Consider the following 21951-nt stretch of genomic DNA (forward strand, 5'->3'; position numbering starts at 1 on the left):
AGTAAAAAGAAAAACGAATGATAGGAAAGTAGGAAGACACAAGTATTTAACAATATCCTTGATTTATTTCTTCCTTATACAGTATTATTCTTCTCTTATATCTTATTTCTTACGAATATCTGTTTCATATACATTTACTTGTATACAAATTGGCTGTAGTAAGCTGAACCGTACTTCTCTTAAAACAATCATAATGCTATAGAGATGAAAATCTGGGGAAAAATTGGCACAGAACAGAATCATTTCTGTGATAAGTACATATATACTCGATGAAGCAAAAGTTCAACGGCCCCCTAACAAAGATCACTGACCTTGAACTTGATTTGGTCCCACGATAAATTCCCTTCTATTCTCTTGTCGCATTTGTCAACGTTTGGTTTACTCTTTGCTCTTTCGGCAAAGATAATATAAATATTCCCAAAATATCAATGACGTACATTCCCCAGTTTTTCTAGTTTCACGCGAGGCAGATCAATGTTTTGCCCTCGTTCATCTTGTCCTGAACTTTATCACTGGCTGTGGACTTTTCTGCTTGGCCGCTTATTACCGCACAAACAAACGTCAATCCAACCCCTATCACGGCGCTATAGAAAGCCCAACCTGGAACATAAAACGTCCTTTACCCTTTTGTTTGACAATAAATTAATTAAGCAATCAAAATAGGAGACGTCCCCTATTCTGTTCTATTCGCTTCATTTTATCGCTTGATTTATGTTACTCTTATATTTTATTGTTATTTTCATTTTAAATATCTTAATGTTGCGTAGTGTGGGCAACAATTACAAAGGCAAAATTCATGAATCTTTTTAAGTCGAGTTTTATGCAAAGGATTTAATCTACACAGCATCTTGATTGCCCGCATAACCGTCGAAGTGTCTTGAGAATGTAAAGAATTGTACATTTTTACTACCTAGAGAGCATTCAGCGAGGTAGAAAGCGTCAGCTTCCGGTCCGCAGATCCTTTGAACCCTTTCTGCGCCCCAGCCGGCGGGATACAAAATCATCCCCAGCAAATAAAATATTCCTGTTGGCAAGAAGCGAAGTAGCATTAGAAACTTACAGAGTTATAAGCTGTTGCAAAATTGAAGTGTCATGTTGAAATATTACCAGCAATAACCTGCGCAACACCAGCCAGGTTGAAGATGCTCTTTCTGCCGATGCTTTGCATGCAGCAGCCAACCAAAGCTGCCACCACTGTCATCGACATAATCGCCAAACCAAAAGACAGGAAGAAGTAAGAAGCTTTCCAGCAGTCTGGAAATACGCTGGAATCTGTGGCAAAGCCATCCAAGTTGAAATTTGCGCAGTGAGTCTTCTTCCCATGTAGCCTGATGCAACGATTGAAAATTCCGACTGTTGGCGCGTAAAACTCTGTTCCATTCTCTAACGATCAAAAGAAAAAAAAAGATTTTAATCCTTCGTCTAATATATTTCTCTGTTTAGGAACGAACGATAAATTGTACAAGAAATATCAAGGAGAAAGTGATGGAGTCTCATCGAAGTAGACACGAGTCATTAATATTCCAATCAACGTTAAGAACTTCGTTGAATATATCCCACCCTTCGACCATATACTAACGACGTACGGATTAAATAAGAGAAAATAGTTACTCGTGTCTTTTATCTGAGGTCCAATGAGCCATTTTGGAGTGATGAGCCCCGATAAAACTGCCATTAACGCCGCCAGGGACAGGAGCGTCCACAGCAAACTACGACTAGTGACTATCACATAGCACATGCTGCCGTTCAATTGTGGATCTATGCCATCCTTCAAGCTCTAATCTCCTCCTGCAACATTTTTCCCTCTTAGAATTATACTGACCCATGAAGAAAGGCAATATTTATTAAAAGAACCAATTCATGGCAAGACATAACGACATAAGCTTCTACCGCTTCAGCTATCGATCTTCAACATCACGGTTCATAATTAAAATACATCCTGCCAAATACAACGTCAGAATTTTAAGCACCTGTGTATTTTTATAGCGACTGCCATTCTTCATAGTTGGACAGTATCAATTATTAAGTGATCCCATAGGTAATGCGGCTCTTCTCACAGTTAAAGCACTGGAAGTAGTTATACTACCAAAGTTTTATACAAATTAGGGTAGGAAGCTTAATAGAAAAAGATGAATTATAAAGAAACAAGAAGATTCATCGCAGATCAATTTCTAACAGGTAATTTTTTATTTTTATCTACCATCCGTATATCAACGACCGTATTACTTGTGTGACGATCTAACACTATGAGCGCACTTGGTGCAAATTGGATCAAAGTCGATCGTGCTATAAGGCAAGTTTGAAAACATGATTCGTGGACACCCTTATCGCGATTCAGTCGGCTTCAGGGGTCAACGATTCGGCGATCAGGCCCAGAGTCTTTCAGGCAACTGCTCAAGAATAAATGCCACTCACATATATTTCGGGGAAACGTTACGTATGGTCCTTTTCCCGCGAACCAAAGAACAGGCCGGCATTAAAAGTGAAGAGTCGTAAGCTCAGCCATACACATCTTTTTCTCGTTTCTTTTCTCTCGCGTTACCGGTTCCGATTTTTTATTCTGATTTCGTGAGAATCGTAAAGCCGAGCCCGCCCAACAAAGCATCCTTTTCTTCCGACCCCTCGTAAAACGACGAGCATGTTCGCGCGCTGATTCGAATCGACTTCGATCGGAGAAAAAGGCAAGAAGAGGTTTCTTCGAGCTGCCACGGGATCGTTATATTGGAATTCTCGGTTTGTTTCAGTTTGACGGCCGCTTGACAACTCTTCCGGCACGTCCTATTTCAAATGTTTCTCGTTGGATCTGTCATTAGAAAAAAAATCTTTGTAATAAGACTGTCGGGAAATAGTTTGTAAGATTTAAAATTGGCGATTTCAACTTCGAAGACTAAGAAGATTTATATAAGACACTGCGTGATTGATTATGGCCAATAAAAAACGCTAATTGAAAATGTATGGAAATGATCGTATTGAACAAAATTACATTAAAAATGTGCTGCTTGCCAAAGTATGGTATTAAAACCACATCATAAAATCAATACGGAATGATCGAATCGCAATCCAATATTACGAAGAAAAATTTTCATGGTAAAGAGCGAAGCAATTTTTGTCCACTCTATGTATACATTTGAATTTGTTTGAAAATTTGATTCAACTCGACGAAGGCTTTTCGTGTTTTAATGTGACCAAGAACCAAGGCTAGAAAGATCGATCGGATACCTGCCCCTCCCTTAGAACTGACCTATTTTGCTTTCTAACTTTAGATCGACCTAAGTTTGGGACCTGTGGATGATTTAGTGGGCGGTGGCCCTTCGTTGTTGAAGGTATGCTGTTCTCCGCGACCCTTGAGATTTTTAATCCCCTTTAAACCCGCAAACTTAATCGCTTTCATTCCTCAGCGCCAGATGAGCGATTCTCTTTGATGTAGCCGCAACGTGGCGAATCAGTAGGCCACGATGTGACGTGTTCTTTGTATGGAAAAAGATCTCTTGGTTGACTCCATTCTCTGGGCTATTCTTTTATTCTGTCGGAAGACTGAATTTTAAGAAGCGAGCAACAACGCGCATACATAATTCCAAAACCATATAAGGAGAGAATTCTAGGATTCATGAATTTCGTATGAAGGATTGTAATGAATTTTTACAATCTTTTCCTTCTACGAGTAAAGATACGATTTGTCCTGATTCGCGATCTTCGCATTGAAAGATAGAATAAATAACATAGATTTTTCTGTCGTAAAAATTGAAATAGATAGTATTTATACATCTACATTGATAGAATAACAGTTTGAAGAAAACAAATATTGAAAGAAAAGAGACGCCGAGTAATAATTGCGTTGTGTCGCCCTGTGGAGTAACATGGAGAAGCAGCGATGTTTAATTAAATTCGTTTCACGCTGTACATCTGCCAGTTTTATTTTTATCATTTCTTGCGCGCGACCTCCTCTAGAAGCACTCAAGAGGCCGGGTTTACTTAGGATCGCCCCTTAATCGCTGTTTGTATTTATACTGTCTTCGAGTTTCGCGTCGGATTTAATGAATCCCTAACACCGGAAACACGTTGATTCACCGCGGCATAGAAACTCGTGACCTCACGGAGCAGCAGGATTGCTCCAACTTGTTTCAACATCGAACATCTGCCGTATTTGTAAAAAACATGTGGCATTAATGCAACCTCTTCTTCTTTCGTTATTAGGTATCTTCTGTTATGATGTTGAAGATGTTTAGCATCCGCCACGTGACATTAATAAACCGCGGTTTGGCTTGCAGCCATTCGAAGTTCGGAGAAGGACGGACGAGATAAGACCGATCAGAGCTTGCATGTAGACCGCCAGTCGTTCGACGGTCAACTTCTATTATTTTTTTCTTTTTTTTTTTTTCCACTTTAATCGTTGCGTTCATTGTTGTTGGTTGCCACGCCTTCAGCGAATGCAGTAGGGCTCCATTGTCTCGACGTGAGTCCCCTTTGCTGAATTAATTTTCGATGTTTAATTCGTTGGAAAGGATCAGGCTAAAGTATTGGGCCTGTAAACTAGGTGGAACGAAATTCTAGTCGATCGACCAGCGAGGTTTCTGATCGAATTATAACACGTTCGCTAACCAGGCACACGTGCTTCACAATTAATTTACATTTAGTTCTATGCTTCAACTTGATCTCACATAGCTATGTACGATGTATGGTATTTCAATTTAGTTGATATACAAGATGAACAAGAAATTGACGTACCAGAAATTAATGTAAACTACACAAAGATACGTGTTACGTAAGTTTTATAAACGAGTTGTAATGTGAACCTCTGGAACACGTTGGTAGACCCAAGGAAAAATTATGAAATGTTGAATATCGAGAAGAATTATCAAATATATTATACAGAAGTACAAGAAATGAAACATGATCTATAGTGGACATCTGCTTCAATCCTCTGTGATCGCGAACGTGTTAAAATTCCATAAAATTACCAGAGGAAACCGCGTTAGAAGTCTCAGTTCAATTTCAGTTTACTCAGGTAAAGCAAAGTGATGAATTAGTAGAGATGAATAAGATTTCCGTAACATTGGTGAGCTTCTTCCTTGCCTCGCGCATCACGGAATGCGATATCTTTCCTTTTCTCTCTGCTCGTGGCCCTGGACGAGAGGCTCCGACCATTAGTCATCCAGCAATGGGTCCTCTGTCCGGCAGCTCGTTATCAGAAAGGCGTAAGTCGACGGCCAGTGCGAACTTAACACTCGTAAATTCAAATCACACGTTTCCGGCCCGTGGACGTTGCTTTACGAGCATTCTTTATCCACGAGAAACCGGCGGAATCTATAATCCTCTATTTTTAAAAATATCCTTGTAAGAAATACGAATCTTCTGCGTCTTTCCTGTCTTCTACTTTCTCGCGTGTAATCATAAATTGTGAACTTGTCGTAAACATTTTCCATCGCCAAACATTACCCGCTGTTTTATAGTTCACCATATGAAATCCATTGAGAAATTAGCACGTTAACAACTTCTTCGAAATCTGAAACAATCGAACGTTCGATTACAGAAACACGAGACACCTACACGTTGCATAATCCAGCGACGACGTAGACCATCTGCAAGGCAGCTGTTGGACAGGTGCTCCCTTACTTCTCCACTCTCTTGTTTTCGTCCCCTCTTTCCATCGACAGATCCTCCCAGGCTCACCTTCTTCTTCTCCCTCTTCTTCGTTCTCTTCTTCTACTCCCTCTCGTTTCATCTTTTTCTTTTACCTGCATCCTCCTGGCATGCACACTGTCGATTTTATCCAACGGTAATTTATCGTGATTTCAGCCGATCGCGTTCGATTAAATATTTTGGAGAAACGATTCCGCGAAGCCTCGCTGTAATTTCTCCAAAAATTGTATTCCCAATATTCTGACATCGTTTACGTTCACTATTCAACAATTTGTTCGCTTCGAACAGAATGCAAAATGGAGTATCGATTTTTGTCCATCGAAGAGATGTTTTATTCATTCTTGAAGATTCAGTGGAATGTGCCATAAGATAGATTGCTTATGTTCATGCAAGGTTATATTTTTGTGAACACAACCAGAGAAGTGGAATTTACGCGGAGATTATGTTTCGATATATGCAATACACATAGAGTGCCCTGAGCAAAACTGGACACACATCCTTTAAAACAAAGCAATTTCTTTTAAACTGGACTAGACGACTTTACTTTTTTTTTTTTTTTTTTTTGAGAAGTTAGAAGTATTAGTTTACTAAATGATGTGGAAAAAAGATTGTAGTAAAAGTGTAATTGGTCGGAATCTCGAAAAAAGAAGTAAAGGACACTTTTACAACTTTTCTGTCTGAGCCTGTAATGAAAATTTGAACAACGCACTTTGTACATTCGTTTCATTCACATACATGTTGAAAATTTCATCTAAATCAATTGATATACAAAAATGTAAGAATCTGTACATAGATTTTAGGTCGCTAAAAGTCGCAAAGGCTGTGATTAAATTTTCATTCCGGGCCCAGATTGTGAAAAGCGACGTTTGCTATTTTCTTCGCGATTTCGATCAACTGGAATTTTTCCAAAAATTTGTTTGCGCGGTATCTAGTAAACTATTGCTTCCAATTTCAAAAGAGAAAAATAAAATCGAATCGTTTGGTGGAATTGTAAAAAGGTAATTCTATCTTAAGGAGTATGCGTTCACGTTTGCTCATTACCGTACACTGTACATGTTTCGCGCGTCCCTCTTCCATTTCGTCGATTTTTAATTCAAGGTTTCGTCGATAGCGGATTGCCAAGCTGAATTCCCTTTTGTTCACGGGCAGATTTACAGTTCCGTAGAACGATTTGCGTTCCTGGAACAGCCACGCCTATTACCATGAATCTCTTTCGAAAAGGCTACGGCATTCCACGTCCGATGTATCCTTTATAAAAAAAAAAAAGAAAAAAAGTACCAAGTGTTGCCTGTATTGTAACGTTCTCATCGGTATTCTTCCACTATTCGACTAAATTAATCGTCATTAATCTTGAAACCTCGTCCAACCACTGTCCTCCCTTTCTCATTGACTTCTATTGATTTCAATTCGATTACATCGAACCAAAAGAATCGTTGCATAATTCACACGCTGGCCATTCACGCGTGCTATGGTTACCGGATGCTCGAGCAGTTCGTTTTGCCGAATGTAAAGGGTTAAAGATCAATGATCGACGCGTATCAGAACGATCAGCAGGAAGTACACGGAGTCGGCGATATTACTTCCGAGGCGAAATCCTATTTACGACGGCACCGCGATAACAGTTCGATGCTAGGCGCCTTTCCAGTGGAACGACCGCCAGGATAATTAAGGTACCACGAGCAAGACGACCAACTTAACGGTGATTTCCAGCGCATCTAGCTAGGCCCGGCAATTAAGATAATCGCCGATCGCGCGCTCCGACTACGCGTCTCCCTGGTCACGCTGTCCTCTTCGTGGATATCGATACCTGGAATTCTTTTGGAACTTTTATTCCACTCGATTTTTCATCGATATCGTCGTTGTCTGTCGCGGTTGTTGGAAACACAGGTAGATTTGAAATTAATCCAGTGACATGGCCAGACGTGTGCAAGATAAATAGAATACGAGCGAAACATGGCTAGCCCTATGACAAGATACGACCCTATTGGCAAAGTTTGAAAGATGTTTGAGGATGTGTATAAAAATTAGAAGATATTTATGAAGAACATGTGCTTCGCAGAGTTTGACAAAAATATTTAGATAACCAGCTGTTTCTTAGATTAAGACGCTTCGATGTAAATTCACAGAAGCAAAATATACATACCTAAGCAGGAATTTCGAACTTCGCATCAAAGTTTCAACAAATTCAGATTAACTTCCGATGTTAACATAACGCTTCGTATTCCATTTCTTTCTTACTCTCATCGCACAATTTTATAAACGTTAATATGGTATATAAATATAATACACGCGTAACTAACGATATTTGATACGTTTCACGTTTGCGATCAAACAAATTCTCGTTTCTCTAGACTTTCCAAAACTTATCAACCGCTGAAAGATCTAAGATACCAATCGTATACATATTTCTACTGAAAAGCTTCGTTTGATTTTCTGTTTCGCTTTCGATCGAGTTTCCATTAACTTGCTGCTCGCAACACGCGGAAGGTTCGCTTAGAATGTTGGTAACACGTCCAGTAAAAGATGTTAGAATAAAGATGCTGCTCATGCGTCTATTTTTCTCGCGGCTGACGCTTTTCATTCCCTCTCGCACCCAGTTCCCATCTTTCCTGCCCTTCCTTCTTCCCTCCTCTCTTCCCATTTGTTCCTGCTAGCCCCGGCTGGTTCGAGACCAGCATAGCCAGTCGCTGTGTCATCGAGCCTCGATACATCATAAATATAAATTGATTTCTGGATACGTGTTGGTACTGTTGGTACAAATGGGACTGCGTGCGAGCCGCACACGCGTCCGCGAAAGTCGTTGGCATACACGCGCGGGCTATAGCTACGTTTCGGAATCTTAATGCGCCGCGAAGGAACACGAACGCCAAAAATGACGAATGACTTGTCACAACGAATTTCGCAACGTCCAATTTACCGACTAACTCGTCACTTTTTATCGATCTACTCCTTTTTGTGATTCTTCCACTTCTTCTTTTTCTTTTTTCTATTATTATTTTTCGAGGGCCAACGTATTTATTATAGCGAGGCTAGATTTTCATTTTCGAGCGACTTTTTTCCTGCACGTTGTTACAGCGTGAATACGCCGTGCAGGAACAGGAAACGATGTGCACGTGGAGACAAAATAAATGGGCCTCGTCGTTATTAACGTATGTGACAGTCGTGTATCGAATGTATAGGTCGTATAAATCCTAAGACGTCCACAGGCTTGCGTTGAAACGCAAAGTGGTCGTTTCGAGTACCTCCCACGGAGTATAATCAAATAACAAGAGCACACAGCTCGTCGCATTTTTGTAACGATGAATGATCTCACGCAAACAGATATTTGTTTCTTGAAAATTGAATATTAATCGCGTACTTGTACGATAAAATTAAGGAATTAATAAGAAGCATTCTCTCTTTCGTATTATACGAGCATACTAAGACGGCAGTCGGCGCGCGTTAATTTTGAAATACTGAAACTGGCGGCAAAATTCGCTCGACTGCATAATACTTAAATGCATCTCTCTGAGTAATATAATTTATTAAATTGCAATAGGCGCGTAATAATCACAGCTTGCCTCGGTGGAAGTCGCAAGTGGGCATTTCCTGAAGATCGCGATAAACCCGTCTGCGCAAAGTGCTATGAACTCGGGGAACTTCAGATAAATCTAACGAATCGCGTGATAAACCTCACTGTGTGCATCGAAATATTTAAAAACCGACAGATATTTTAAATTCCTCTTTACTTTCTTCTTCTTCTCTTTCTTTTTTCTTTTTTTTTTTTTTCTTATTAATGAATGCATATATATATATATATATATATATAAACGAGAAGTAGGAAACTGTCGGAAGGAAACGCAAGTTCTGTCCCCAAGGTATCTTTCTTTGGACTTTCGTATAGCTTCTGATTCCCTGGAAACGCATTAACGAGCGATTACGAATCCATTCCAGATCGTTGAGATTGCCACGGGGGCTCGTTTTCTCGGTAGAAGCCGCCAACAACGCTGCTTGCATCAGTGCAGCCGGTTGGAAGATTAGAATGCACCGTGCATTCGCTTTTCGAACGACTTGCACGCGCGTTGCCATCACCACGAACAGAGCCACGAGCAGAGTCCCCGACGAGCCTCAGGATCACTCTCGGTTTCTTGTTGTTCGAACAACGTTCTGGATGAGAGCTTCGAACAAATTCAAATATTTCTATCGCGAGAGTCTTTCAAAGAGATTTCTCAACGAAGAAACGTATAATTCAGGGACCGGAATTAAATTCACGAAACTGGAATCTCCAACTTCGTCGGGTCTGGAAACTATGAAAACCAAGACTTTGATCTTTATACCCAGTTTTTATGTTTGTACATTGTTCTTCTAATCGTTGTTTTAAAGCGAATCTTCATCGAAAGGCCATACGAACAACGTACCGATCTATCAAGCCTATCTGTTTGGTTCATCCAATGGAACTACTTATAGCAGCGATCTAATTGTAGTAGCGTATATCAGCCTGCTTTGTCGGGTAGAATGTATAGAGATTAATGATCTTTTAATAGTTAACCCTTAACTCTTTGCAATTTTGAAGCAGATATAAGAGCTACATAGTAACTAGCCTGTGATATTTATGCATCGACAGAGAATCGAAAGCCGCAGAGCGCAGAAAATGCATATAGTACGATAAAAACAAGTAGAATATCCAAGTTACAGATGAAACAAATTTCTCCTTCCATTCTGTTTGTTTAACATTAACCAGGTCTGGACAAATAACCGGTTTCAAAATTTAATTTAAAATTGGACGTTCGTTCGTTTGTTTGTTATTTCTTTCGTTCGTTTAACTCTATGTAAATTCTCGTATTAACAAAAATTGAAAAATTGATTAATCGGATAACAAGAAAAATCGTGATGGTAAAAATACGAATTCCCATAAAGAGTCTGGTGACGACGACTCGAGCACTTTGGAACAGGGATGTATATTGACTTTCTTTTTCCTGTATTTATCATTAGAAAGCAACTTGAGCAAGCTCTATTGGAAGTTGTTGCAAATATATCAAGAAAATTCGCCAGTGATCGAAGGTTAACGATAAACGTCGGTATTATCAACCAGACGACTGATTTATCGTGTTAGTCAATTAGCGACCTAATTGACGTATCGTCACGAGCGTTAATTAAGAATTATCATGAAAATCCATTTGCGTGTGACCCAGTTTAAGACCGAGAACGACAACGCGTTATCTGCCGACAGAAATCGGGGTACTCCCCTTTGTTCGTGCAGCTCCTCCTCGGACACGAGTCGCCCGCATTCCTCTGTTAGGTACGTACCAGGAAAAAAAGTGGCCAGAGCCCTCCTCTTGGAGGGAAAAAAAAAGAGAAAGAAGGAAGAAAGAAAAGGTGAATTTACAGGCAAGCGTGGCCGTAATGTAGTCAAGCCTGCCAGTTCAAAGCGAGCTCGCGTACGAAGACGCGATTCGATTCACGCTTTGAAGCGTGTACTTACAAAGAGCTGCAGGATGTTGCGCCGCTTGCAATTATTTTCTGCGTCTCGTTACTCTATTTTCAACCGTATTACTCTATTTTAAAGCCGCTATAAGATTTCTTAACGTACCGGTGGCGACGATCAGCGATGTGTCTACCGATCCCTCGAACGATCTGACTTTCCATAAATTTCTCAATTATTCGAATAAAATCCACCTAACGTTAGAATTACATACGCCAGAAACGAACGTCGTATTTCCATAGATATTATCGAATTATAGATTGCTTTGAAACATTTCGTTTTAGTATTTCGTACGATTTTACTATCTGCTGTATACTCCGCGCATTTTATGGATCAAGCGTTGCAAAGGCCGAAGATATCCAAAGAGCTACGAACGCGACGACGAAATCCGACGACTGTTGGCTGTTATCTGTTTTTGGTTCGCTCGCTTGTTAAGTAAATCGGAAACGGGGCTGAGAAATATTTAAGACTCAATGAAATAGAAAGACAGCTGTCTCGGCTCGTGTGTCGCGCATCCATGCTTATACGTGTACTTAACTCAAATTCATTCAAGCAGAGTGATATCATCTTCATTGGAGAAACCTCGGCTGATGTGTCGTGCGTCTCTGTATCTATACGTGTAATTTAAAACCATTGACATGTAGCCATGTTTGGTATCTCATTGGTATATCATCGAAGAAGCTGTCAGCAACGCGAACCTACGTATATATCAATCCATAAAATTCCTACGAAAAATTACGATTCCTCGTTCGAATCGCTTCAGTATCGCTACTGTTAAATTCAATATATAGCTTCTAGTATTTCTAAAAACTCTACGTACCTTGATTTCCAGTTAAATACCGGTGCTCGCTCGATCAAATCTACGCAGTGGTCTAAATTTAAACGGTATATTCTACGACTACAGATAAGAAAATGATATTATATAAACGTAAATATTGTATTAGGTTGTCAGAAATGTTTCTTTCGTTTTATAAGGAAATAACAGACGCGCTATGTTTTTTGTTTTATATTAGTTTATTGAATTATGCACGAACGTAATAATAGAAATAGAACGAAACGGAGCATACCTGATTCAATAAAATAATATAAAACAAAAATTGTTGTTCGTCTATTATCACCTTATGAAACGAAAGAAACTTTTCCGACAACCTAATACTATAATGTACGAACGTTTAGTAAAAACGTTATAGCAGAAACATGAAACCTGAAAGCTATGGACGAACATTATCACGAAAGGCGAATTGGTCGGAGAGGGCGCGTTATTATTTGGTCCGCGAGATCGCCAGATCTTGCAACATTATGGATTTTTATCCGCAGGGAACAGTGAAAGCGATTGTGTATCGTACAAGAGTCGATTCGCGACAAGAACTAATAGAAAGGATCGATGGCGCATTCGTTGATCTGAAGCAAGATAAGTATGAAATTCGGAGAGCGACAAACTCAATTTCCGTACGATGCGAAGCTTACACTCGAAAAGGGGATGGCATTTTGAAATGGACGCATAAATCAACTTTCTTTTCGGTGTAATAAGACGTTTGAGGGCATATGTTCACGTTTCATCTTTTTCTTCTTTCTACTCGTGCAACGTGTTTTAGTGAAGCTTGGTCGTTTGAACTTGCAACACTCTGTGTACAGGGTGTCTCGTTTTAATCGTCCCATACAAATATCTTACGAACTATGCATCATTCGGAAAAGTGTTTCAAAGTGAAACTTAGTTTGTTTCGAGGAAAAGACCGCGCGACGGTGAGAAATCTTATCTAGGTGAACGTGCTTCGAGGATCTCGAAGTAACCTTTGTTTCTTCAAATGGAACTACACATATTTTTATATACCACTCGATGCATCTTTTAATTTTTTTTACAAAAAAGTATCGAGATACTTGGAACATGATTAGTTCGGAAGATATTCTGACTTTAATCTTGTAAAACTTATCGTATGAAAGACGAGGAAAGATAACGTAGTGCTTTTATATTCATGTTCTTTGCTTGTCTTTCGTACACTCGATTCCATAGAATTCACATTGAGCTATCTGTTAGATTAGGCATTTTCAGATACAGATACTTCGATACTTTTTTGTAGAGAATTAAAAACTGCATCGTATAAAAAGAAAACGTATAGTTCCACTTAAGAAAACTACAAATCACCTTGCAATCTCAAAGACACGTCTACATAGATAAGATTTGTGACCATCGCAAGATGTTTCCTCCGAAACGAAATAAGTTTTATTTCAAAACTCTTTTGAGAATAATCTTCCTCGTGTCGATTAAAATGAGACACCCTCTGTAAACCTGTAAATCTTCTACGAAAAATTACAAATCGGTCGCTTTAATCGTTCCGGTAGTTTCGTTATTAAATCATTATACCGTGAGACACTGCTGAAAACGTTGCACTGGTCGTTCGTCTCTCAAGACGCGAATACCATCAGAGGTTGATTGGGAGGCGCGTGAAATGCAATTTGCAAACGAGCCGTATATTTAACCACACGTATACGACGATACACGATTGATGACCAGAGTACATATTTTCTTCCTATATATATATATCGATGACGCATCTCTGTGTACTCACAGAAGCCGGTTCGAATAAACGCGCGAGCACGTACACTCGAGTGTGTATCAACGTTGAGACTGTTGAGACACGCGTGTCCACGCTTGCAAGGGTAATATCGAAATACTATCGCTTCCCACGCGAGAAGGAGCCTCGATTCTGTCTAAACGGCGTCCATGCGTTCGCATGTATTCACGTGCGTGCGTAAAAGCTGCCTTATTGGGAAGCTTTAATGGCTAGACCACGGCCAAGAGTACGTCGAGCATACTTTATGCCATCGACCATATTTGTCCTACGATTCATATCGTGACAGCGAAAACGGATTCGGTAACGAGTCCCTTTCGTGAGCTTTCGCAACAGCTCTCTCGATCGTTCTAACGGTTCGATATCGTTTCGTGCTCTTAATGGTATAGAAGATTATGCAGCATGCTCTCATCGAGAATTAGCTTCCAGAGGAATTTCTATCATCGTTATCCTCCATTCCAGCGTCTCATTTTGCGAAATTCTGATGTTAGTTCGTTGCCACTGGAACTAGTTACTATTAGGTTGTCCGAAAAGTGTCTTTCTTTCGCAAACGTGCTTTTTACAACAGTGTACCTTCGTACAAACGTGAAACCAAGTCTGTGAAATGTCGCGGTGTTTATCTCAACAGAGCAAAATGGGTCGTACGTAATTCGACAAAATAATGTAAAACAAACACGTTGTGCGTCTATTATTTCCTCATAAAACGAAAGAAACTTTTCGGACATCCTAATAAAATAGTAATTTAATTGACGCATATGTTTAGCGAAGTTTATCCCATCGCGGAAGATTATTAGAACCATGTTAAGGAAGCAGACATTTATTACAAATTGTATCTAGTTGTATAGAGAAGTATTTATAATGGGGAAGAATTTAGACGGAAAGCTTGCACGAGGAAAAATTTCTGTCGCGGATTTTTGCGGTTTATCGGGGCGTCTCGCTTTACAAAGAAATTCCCATGTTAATAGTAATTTCAATCTTTTGATAACAGGCAACTACTACTAGGATTTGGTGCACGTGTGATATCATTCGTTTCTTCTTAAAGATAACTTCATTCAGCGAGCTTGCAGCTAAGAATTCTAGCATTTTTCACGTTTACGAATTCGACGATTTAGCAAATCGAATGGCAAAGACTGTATCTTTGTGAGAACATGTCTCTGTCTCGGAGGAGGCGTTATTACATCGTAGAAATACCTTTGCGGACTGTTTCGTTCAGCACGTAATAACTGTCATAGCCGATTGCAGTACAGTATGGTCGAGAGACATGGTCCTCGTGGTCCAGAATCCCCGTGGTTTACCAGATCGTAACCAGATCTTTGAATTTCGAGGTTTACTATCACGATGGCACGCCGTCTGTTAAACGGAAACACCAGCACAGACGTTCGCTAAGATCTTCGTGATACTTTTCTTCTTTCGATAAGCATAAACGTGGAGCATATGGTAATCTTTTTTGAAAAGGTGAATCTATAGGTTCAACGAATATTTGAACAGAAGAAACCATAATTTTAAAGCGAGACCCGCGACGCTTTTTGTTCCACCATAAGCAAATCGTAATTTTCTACAAAATTAGAGTATCGAATGGAAAAAGATTTGAAACTAGGAAACTACAATTTTATGAGCAAACAAAGGTACCAAGACGCTGAAGATTTGAAAGCAAGAGACTGGAATTTTTGCCGGAAAGGCGATGGTATCGAGCCAAGAAGGATCCGACGCGAAGAAACTGCACTTTAACGGAAAAGATTACACAGGTTTCTGTGTGGTATTTGACACTACTGTTACGCGAAACATCCTCGCTATCTCGTTTCACTGACAGTCGAACGCACCATCCAACTGCTTACGAAGTAATTTAACCGTTCCGCTATGGTGATTTAAAAAAATTGAACTTGAGAAACAGGGGGACGCAGCCGCAGACAGGCAAAAAACGAATGACCGAGGCGATTAATTAATCGTTGTCCTGTCGCTTTCGTTTAAGCGTAATTCGTCTCAATTTAACGGTCTGCTGTTCCTCAAAATAAATTCATTAAGAAAAACGACACTCGAACGACCACACGTTGAATACGTAATTTGAAAAATTAAAAGCGCTTTTGGATCGTGATTTCTTTTTCCTTTTTCCTTTTTTCCTGTGAAATTACGATCAGAATAATGATTTCGCCGCGTCGTGAAGCTGTTGCGCACGATAGAGCAAAAAAAACGAGAGGGAAGAGCCGAAACCACCCTACGATGCATAATTCATGGTGGTAGGTCTGGCTTTATGGCACACCCTGATGCCTCATGATGTAAACAGTCGTAAATTAATGCAATTGGCCAGAGATGGTTCACGTGTGTGGCAGAAAGAGAGAAATGGAGGAATAGATACATTAACATCGCGTTCGGTGAACTTCGCGCTTCCACACTTTGCAAATTCAAAGATTGCACAACTTCCACGCGCCTGCACCGCTCTCTGCACTCTATCCTCCGCTTCCGGTACGTAATTGGTCCCATTAAAGAGACGTAACGACTCGTTAAAGAAAACATTAGCGACAAGTAACAGAATATTGTCGAAATTGTTTGTGTCATTTGAATATTTTCATTTCCAAGGGCTATACTTATTTTAATTGAACCCTGCAGAAGCCACATCAATCAGGAAAGTACAGAAAAATTATATTATAAACACTGTTTCTTATTTTTAATTCACGTTGGAATTTACTATTTACTTGTGGCATTTTGAGACTTATGGAACTTGTGGAATTAAACTTATTGGTTTCTTGGGAATCGAATATCGATCGTGTATTTATGCAATGAAATTAAGGAAATGATCAGAGACGTATAGAAAAGCGATGTTACGAACGCTCTGCTTTTTAAATTTATGCCAGAATTCACTATTACTTGTGTCGTCTTTTCGCGATGAATGGACTTGCGCAACTGAATATTTGTTTCTTGAGAGTCGAATATCAATCGATTATTTACATAACGAAATTAAATAAGCGATAAGAAGCAGAGTCGATCAATTTATCTTCCGAGAGGCTTGATTGTAAGACCGTTTGACTGTCTAAGGTATAAGTCAAAGAAAAAGGTAGACTACTCATCCACGACCCTATTATCTACAAAACCTGCAGAACAACCTCAAGACACGTAGCAGTCTTAGACACAGTCCACGCAAATCGCATTCGAGCACATCTTCTAAGAGTCATCCGTATCGTCGATAGTGTTCGATAGTGTATTTCAATATCTTATCTTGTATTTGTTATTTATCACGATATAACATCAAGGACCCGAATTTACCGAGTTACAAGTTCAAAAAAAGTATTATATTTTATCATATCGTAAATTTATTAATCGCGAGGATTCAGTTCAGGAACCAAACCGAGATTTCCAATTCCTATACAGCCAGATTAGAGTCCGATTATGCGAGTCAAAGAATCAAACTTCATCGAAAGATTATTAAGTTCTTATTACAATTTCATTTTATTATTATTATCCTAAGTCCAATTTTGACTATGAACCTATCGAAAATATTCGAACAGTTTCATATCGTACAACAAATTATATTTTGTATAACAAATTAAAATAACGATTGTATTAAATGAAATCTCGTGTGGAAATAGTTAAAGCATCTCCAAGTTGGCTGAGGGGCTGTACCAATTGTTTCGCGTCCAAAGCAAAGTCAATTGCGTTTGGCTTTAAGGGATCGCGTGTCATTCGAGATCCGACTATCAATGGGTCCGTTTTGCATCGCAAAGGACTCGCTCGTTCTATTGTTCGCTTCTCTCGATAACTCAGCTCCAACAGAGTGTAAAAGGAATAAATATTCAATTACCGGACACGTATCGTCCACTTTTGTCCTCGGCTATGCAAAGTCGCGTGAATTTCAATGAAACGAAAATCCAAACAAATAAATCTCAGGGCAATTTCACTCACCTCCGATCCGTTTCCTGCTGAACGTAAAGTTGGATAGCGACGAACGTTCGCACTCGGTTACTAGAGGAAATACTTATTAGTCAGTGGCTATTCGTGGTCGAGAACGGAACTGTCAAGCGGCCGTTTCTCCTGTCAAAGGCCTCGCGTAGTCGACGCTTTTTTCCTGGACACGGAGCTGCGCGGTCAAAGCGCCGAGCTGAACTGAACCCGAGGCGGCTCGCGATCGCCGCTATAACGCGTGGCGATCGTGAACGCAGACCTGTTTGTTGGTGGGACGCGGGGCCTCCTCGTGTTATTTACTTTATTACGCTACTCGTTGCAAGGTTCGGGGAAATATACCGTCGAAGAGAGTGAAATTCTAGCGGATTTTCTACGATCCGTAGTTCTTGTATCTACGACGAGCAGGCTCGTGATAAGAATGAACAGATTCTGTGAATCTTTAGGTAATAATACTTCCATTTAAAACCGTCTTTGAATCCTCCTAGTCGGAAGCTAAACTCGCTTGATATTATATACTCGATATTATAAAAACGATATAGATTTTCTATCAATCCTTGGAATCCAAGCGTCTTGATATTCACGAACGATATAATTCTGCAAATTTAATAGCTTGCACCGCACGATAGATAAAAGAAAGTAGGACAATTTGATAAGCGATTGTAATTAACGAGGACTGTTAATGACAAAAGAGCACTTCTCGTGATTAATATCCTGTGCATATTTCGAAATGAGAACAAGACATTATCGTAATCACCCTTTTAACGAAAGCCTGGCGTTTACGAACCTAATCCCATAAAATCGTGACACAAGCTGTTAAGCATGATGTCAGCGCCGCTTTCCATAGTTTCCATTACATCGCGCTTCCAGAAATCGCTCGATACTTTCGTCCACGCTGCTTTTCATCGTTTTCCATCTACCAAGGGTGTCACCCTGGCATCCTTTTGGCGTCCGATTACAACCATCATGGGGTGGATGGTTTATGAGAGGGTATTCTATAGCCTTATAGGGCTTAAAGGCGCCAGCATTTATGGATTTACCGCCTGGTGTAATGTTTCGTCGCTTCGTCCGCAGAATAATAAACAAAACACTTAACTATAGCGTGATATTTTATGGTTAAATATTGAGACAAAACGCTTCGATGAAATACACTGTACGATGACATATAATCCATTCTGTGTTGATCGTAATATCGTTTCAGCTATAGAAATTAATCCAGCGTCTTTACATTGAATAATTTTCTAAATTTAAATATCGTCTCGCTCCATATATTTTAGGATTTTACCATATCGATCTTAATATTTCTAAACTGTGGTGCGGTGTAAACTTAATTTCGAAACGCATTAACAAATAATTTTTGTTGTTCGATTAATAGTAAGAAAACCTGGATTGGTCGAAGAGCGAAATTGATAAATAAATGACAAATTTATCTACAGAAAGACACTGAATTAATTTTTACGTTTAGCTTCACAACTATTGAAACTATATATTATTTGTTGTACTACAGACGTACGTATGTTAAATTTCCAAAAAATTCGACGTTCACTTGCTGGTGGCTTTGACAGCAGTTGGTTTTAACCTGGCTAATAAACATCGTGTTAAGAATTCTACGAAATAAAATCATGGTAGATAAGAGGAGCAAATACACCGCTTCTGCTCGAGATAAAGCGTCGTCGATTGGAGGTAAATATTTAAATATTTATATTTATATTTATATTTAGCAAATATATCGTTACATGGTTACATTAATAGGCGACACAACAAGGAATTTGCATGAAAATTTTGTGAGCGACTTTTTAAAACACGCGCACGAGTATAACGTATATCCCTTGCCTAGAATCGTAGTAAGCGTTTCCTTAAAATTCACTAACTTAATCATAATTTCTTAATAAGATCGATGCATCTTTTAACAATAAATTATCTTGAAAACAGCAGAATCTTACGGATTTTCGTGTCTCCAATAGCTTATCGACAACATCCGAAAAGTAATCGTCTCTAAATTCGAATCAAAATCAGAATAGCTGTAAATCTTCATGGTAATTTGAATATTTTAAGACTCGAGGACGACGGATCGCCAATTTTTCATGTAACTTACCCAAATAGAAAACTCGTGACTCCAGTGAAAATTGAAAGCAAAGATAAGTATCTTCTAAAACGAAGTTTTCTTCCTAATATAATTAAATAACCTACGGATATTTATGCAAATTAATAATTTTGTAAATGTAACTATAAAAGAACGAAACTTAAACAACCATCTACTAAATATTATAGCAAATATTCCGCTTTGGATATTTCATATATTTTTACGTACTATGCACATTCCGTGCAGTTTGGCATTTTTGAATCTCTCGTAGACGCATAAAAATCCGCAATTCAGAAGTTGAAACAAGCGCACATCCTTGAATTCATTTTTACTTTGTTACACGCCGTGAAGTATCCATCTGCTTATTAGATGCACTGAATTCTACGATGCAGAAATATAATACTATCACAGTATTGAAGTAAACCAAATAATTATTCGCTTACATTTTACGTACCACGTTTACGTTCGTCAAAGAAATGATCGAACATTTTCATAGATTGCCAAATTGCAATATAAATGCGTTCGGTGTTATGCAAATTGCGGAAATGGTGACAAATATCGGATGCGTGCAAGATTTGAATTTAGACATGAATCCAAACACGCAAGAAAATTATCATTTGCTTTGCACGCCTGGAGGAAGGCAAGTATTAGTCGTCCGAAAAGTTTCTTTCGTTTTATAAGGAAATAATAGACGCACAATGTTTTTTGTTTTATATTAGTTTATTAAATTATACACAAACATAATAATAGAAATACAACGAAGTGGATCGTACGTAATTAAATAAAATAATATAAAACAGAAATTGTTGTTCATCTATTGTTATCTTATAAAACGAAAGAAACTTCTCGGACAACCTACTAATTTATAAAGCGGCGTGTCCAGGATTCACTCTGACAGATAATCGTGTTTAGCTTGAAATATTTGTCACTGAGACTGTGCAAAATAAGTGACAACGGGATGAGGAAAATTGCGCACGAATTACGATATCGTGACCCACCGAATAGCCCCAAATTAATTATTCTAAATCTGGCAAATAATCATATAACGAAAGATGGTGCAGCCCACTTGGGAAAAATGCTTCGAACGAACAGGTAACTTAATCTTATTTCTATATTCCTCTATTCTTCTTCGTCTTGCGGCTTCTACTGGAACAAGAATTGCATCTTGGGCGCCTTTGATGGTATTTTGCGATTGCACGTGAATTTAGAAGTGTCGTTTAATCGAATGCATGCCACACGTAGTGCGTCGTTGTGGAAACTTCACGAAAATATGAAATTTCGTATCCCAAAAAAGATAATATCGGTACTGACGTATTCTCCTGATACAGAGGCCCAATTTTGGGACAAAAATCTTTGTTCATTCTCGAGAAATTCCGTGTAAAAAATTTTTCAAAATGTTGGAGAACCTTCGCGTACTACTTCCGTCTGAATTATGTTCTCCCGATGGAAAATCGGGAAGTTGGCCCAACATATTTTCCTGAAACTCGAGATATGCGAATTTGCATCAGGAGATATAATTCGAAATAATTCAAAACAAGATGACATACAAACGTGTGTATATACTTACCTTGCTTATCTTACTTACCTTGATTTCTCTATTTGCTTTTTCACAGATCTTCCAAATTGCAGAATTTAATAAATTTGTTAATAACTTTCCTTATATTTACTTATCTGAGGGGAAAGGATGTGAAATAGCAAACAATATAAATATTTTTCACATTTTATTTAATTACATAGCTTTAATTAGGTATTTTTGCTTATAAAGTATAGTACTTTCATATTTGCAGGTCTTTGAGGTGTCTTGTTTTATTTGGAAATAGGATATGCGATGAAGGCGCATCTTTAATATTACAGGAGCTCAAAATGTACATAAAAATGAGTATAAATTATTCCAATAACTCGAAGTATAGAATTATTGTCTTTTAATAATTCTAAGTATATTCATTATAGCATTCTAATACTACTGTATGTTTGTCGTTGTATAAATTATTCTAATTAGTGTTACAACAGATTAATATGTAAATTTACTCGACGTACTTATTTTCATTCATAATTCATAAAATTAGAATTGCCTTGATGTACGAAGAAATTGTCGAGCTGCGTCGCAGAAAGTTCGCTGAACTGTCGCTAATGGAGGAATGGGTAATCATCGGACATTCATCTAAAACGTCTGTTTTCCTCGTTCAACAGTTTCGTTAAATTACTAAAAATTACGAAAACTTAGATGGAGAAGAAGAAGGACGAGGAAATTGACAAAAGTATAAACGAGGAATCATCGAGGAAGAATGTGAAATCTCGAACACGTC

The 21951-nt window shown here is 38.8% G+C and overlaps 1 protein-coding gene across 2 annotated transcripts; it reads right to left on the bottom strand.

Moving 5' to 3' along the window:
- Window positions 1–45: 45 nt before the first annotated feature.
- LOC132911469 (LHFPL tetraspan subfamily member 2a protein-like) lies at window positions 46–17786 on the bottom strand. Of its 2 annotated transcripts, XM_060968118.1 has the most exons (6): window positions 17566–17786; window positions 1891–2067; window positions 1612–1788; window positions 1108–1383; window positions 911–1024; window positions 46–600 (listed from the first exon to the last, which is right to left on the bottom strand). In XM_060968118.1, the coding sequence occupies exons 3-6, from the start codon at window positions 1736–1738 to the stop codon at window positions 458–460; spliced, it is 660 nt and encodes a 219-aa protein (XP_060824101.1). In that variant the 5' UTR covers window positions 1739–1788; window positions 1891–2067; window positions 17566–17786; the 3' UTR covers window positions 46–457. The 2 variants fall into 2 exon arrangements, with proteins under 2 accessions (XP_060824101.1, XP_060824100.1); XM_060968117.1 differs by lacking the exon at window positions 1891–2067.
- Between the last annotated feature and the right edge of the window lie 4165 nt (window positions 17787–21951).

The sequence above is a fragment of the Bombus pascuorum genome, chromosome 10 (assembly GCF_905332965.1).
Source record: "Bombus pascuorum chromosome 10, iyBomPasc1.1, whole genome shotgun sequence".
Classification (NCBI taxonomy): domain Eukaryota; kingdom Metazoa; phylum Arthropoda; class Insecta; order Hymenoptera; family Apidae; genus Bombus; species Bombus pascuorum.

Coding starts and splice junctions, on each gene's coding strand:
- LOC132911469 (XM_060968117.1), bottom strand. CDS start 1,738: ATGTGCTATGTGATAGTCACTAGTCGTAGTTTGCTGTGGACGCTCCTG. Junction 1,384..1,611: donor ACCTCAGATAAAAGACACGA/GTAACTATTTTC, acceptor TTTGATCGTTAG/AGAATGGAACAGAGTTTTAC. Junction 1,025..1,107: donor TGTTGCGCAGGTTATTGCTG/GTAATATTTCAA, acceptor TCTTGCCAACAG/GAATATTTTATTTGCTGGGG.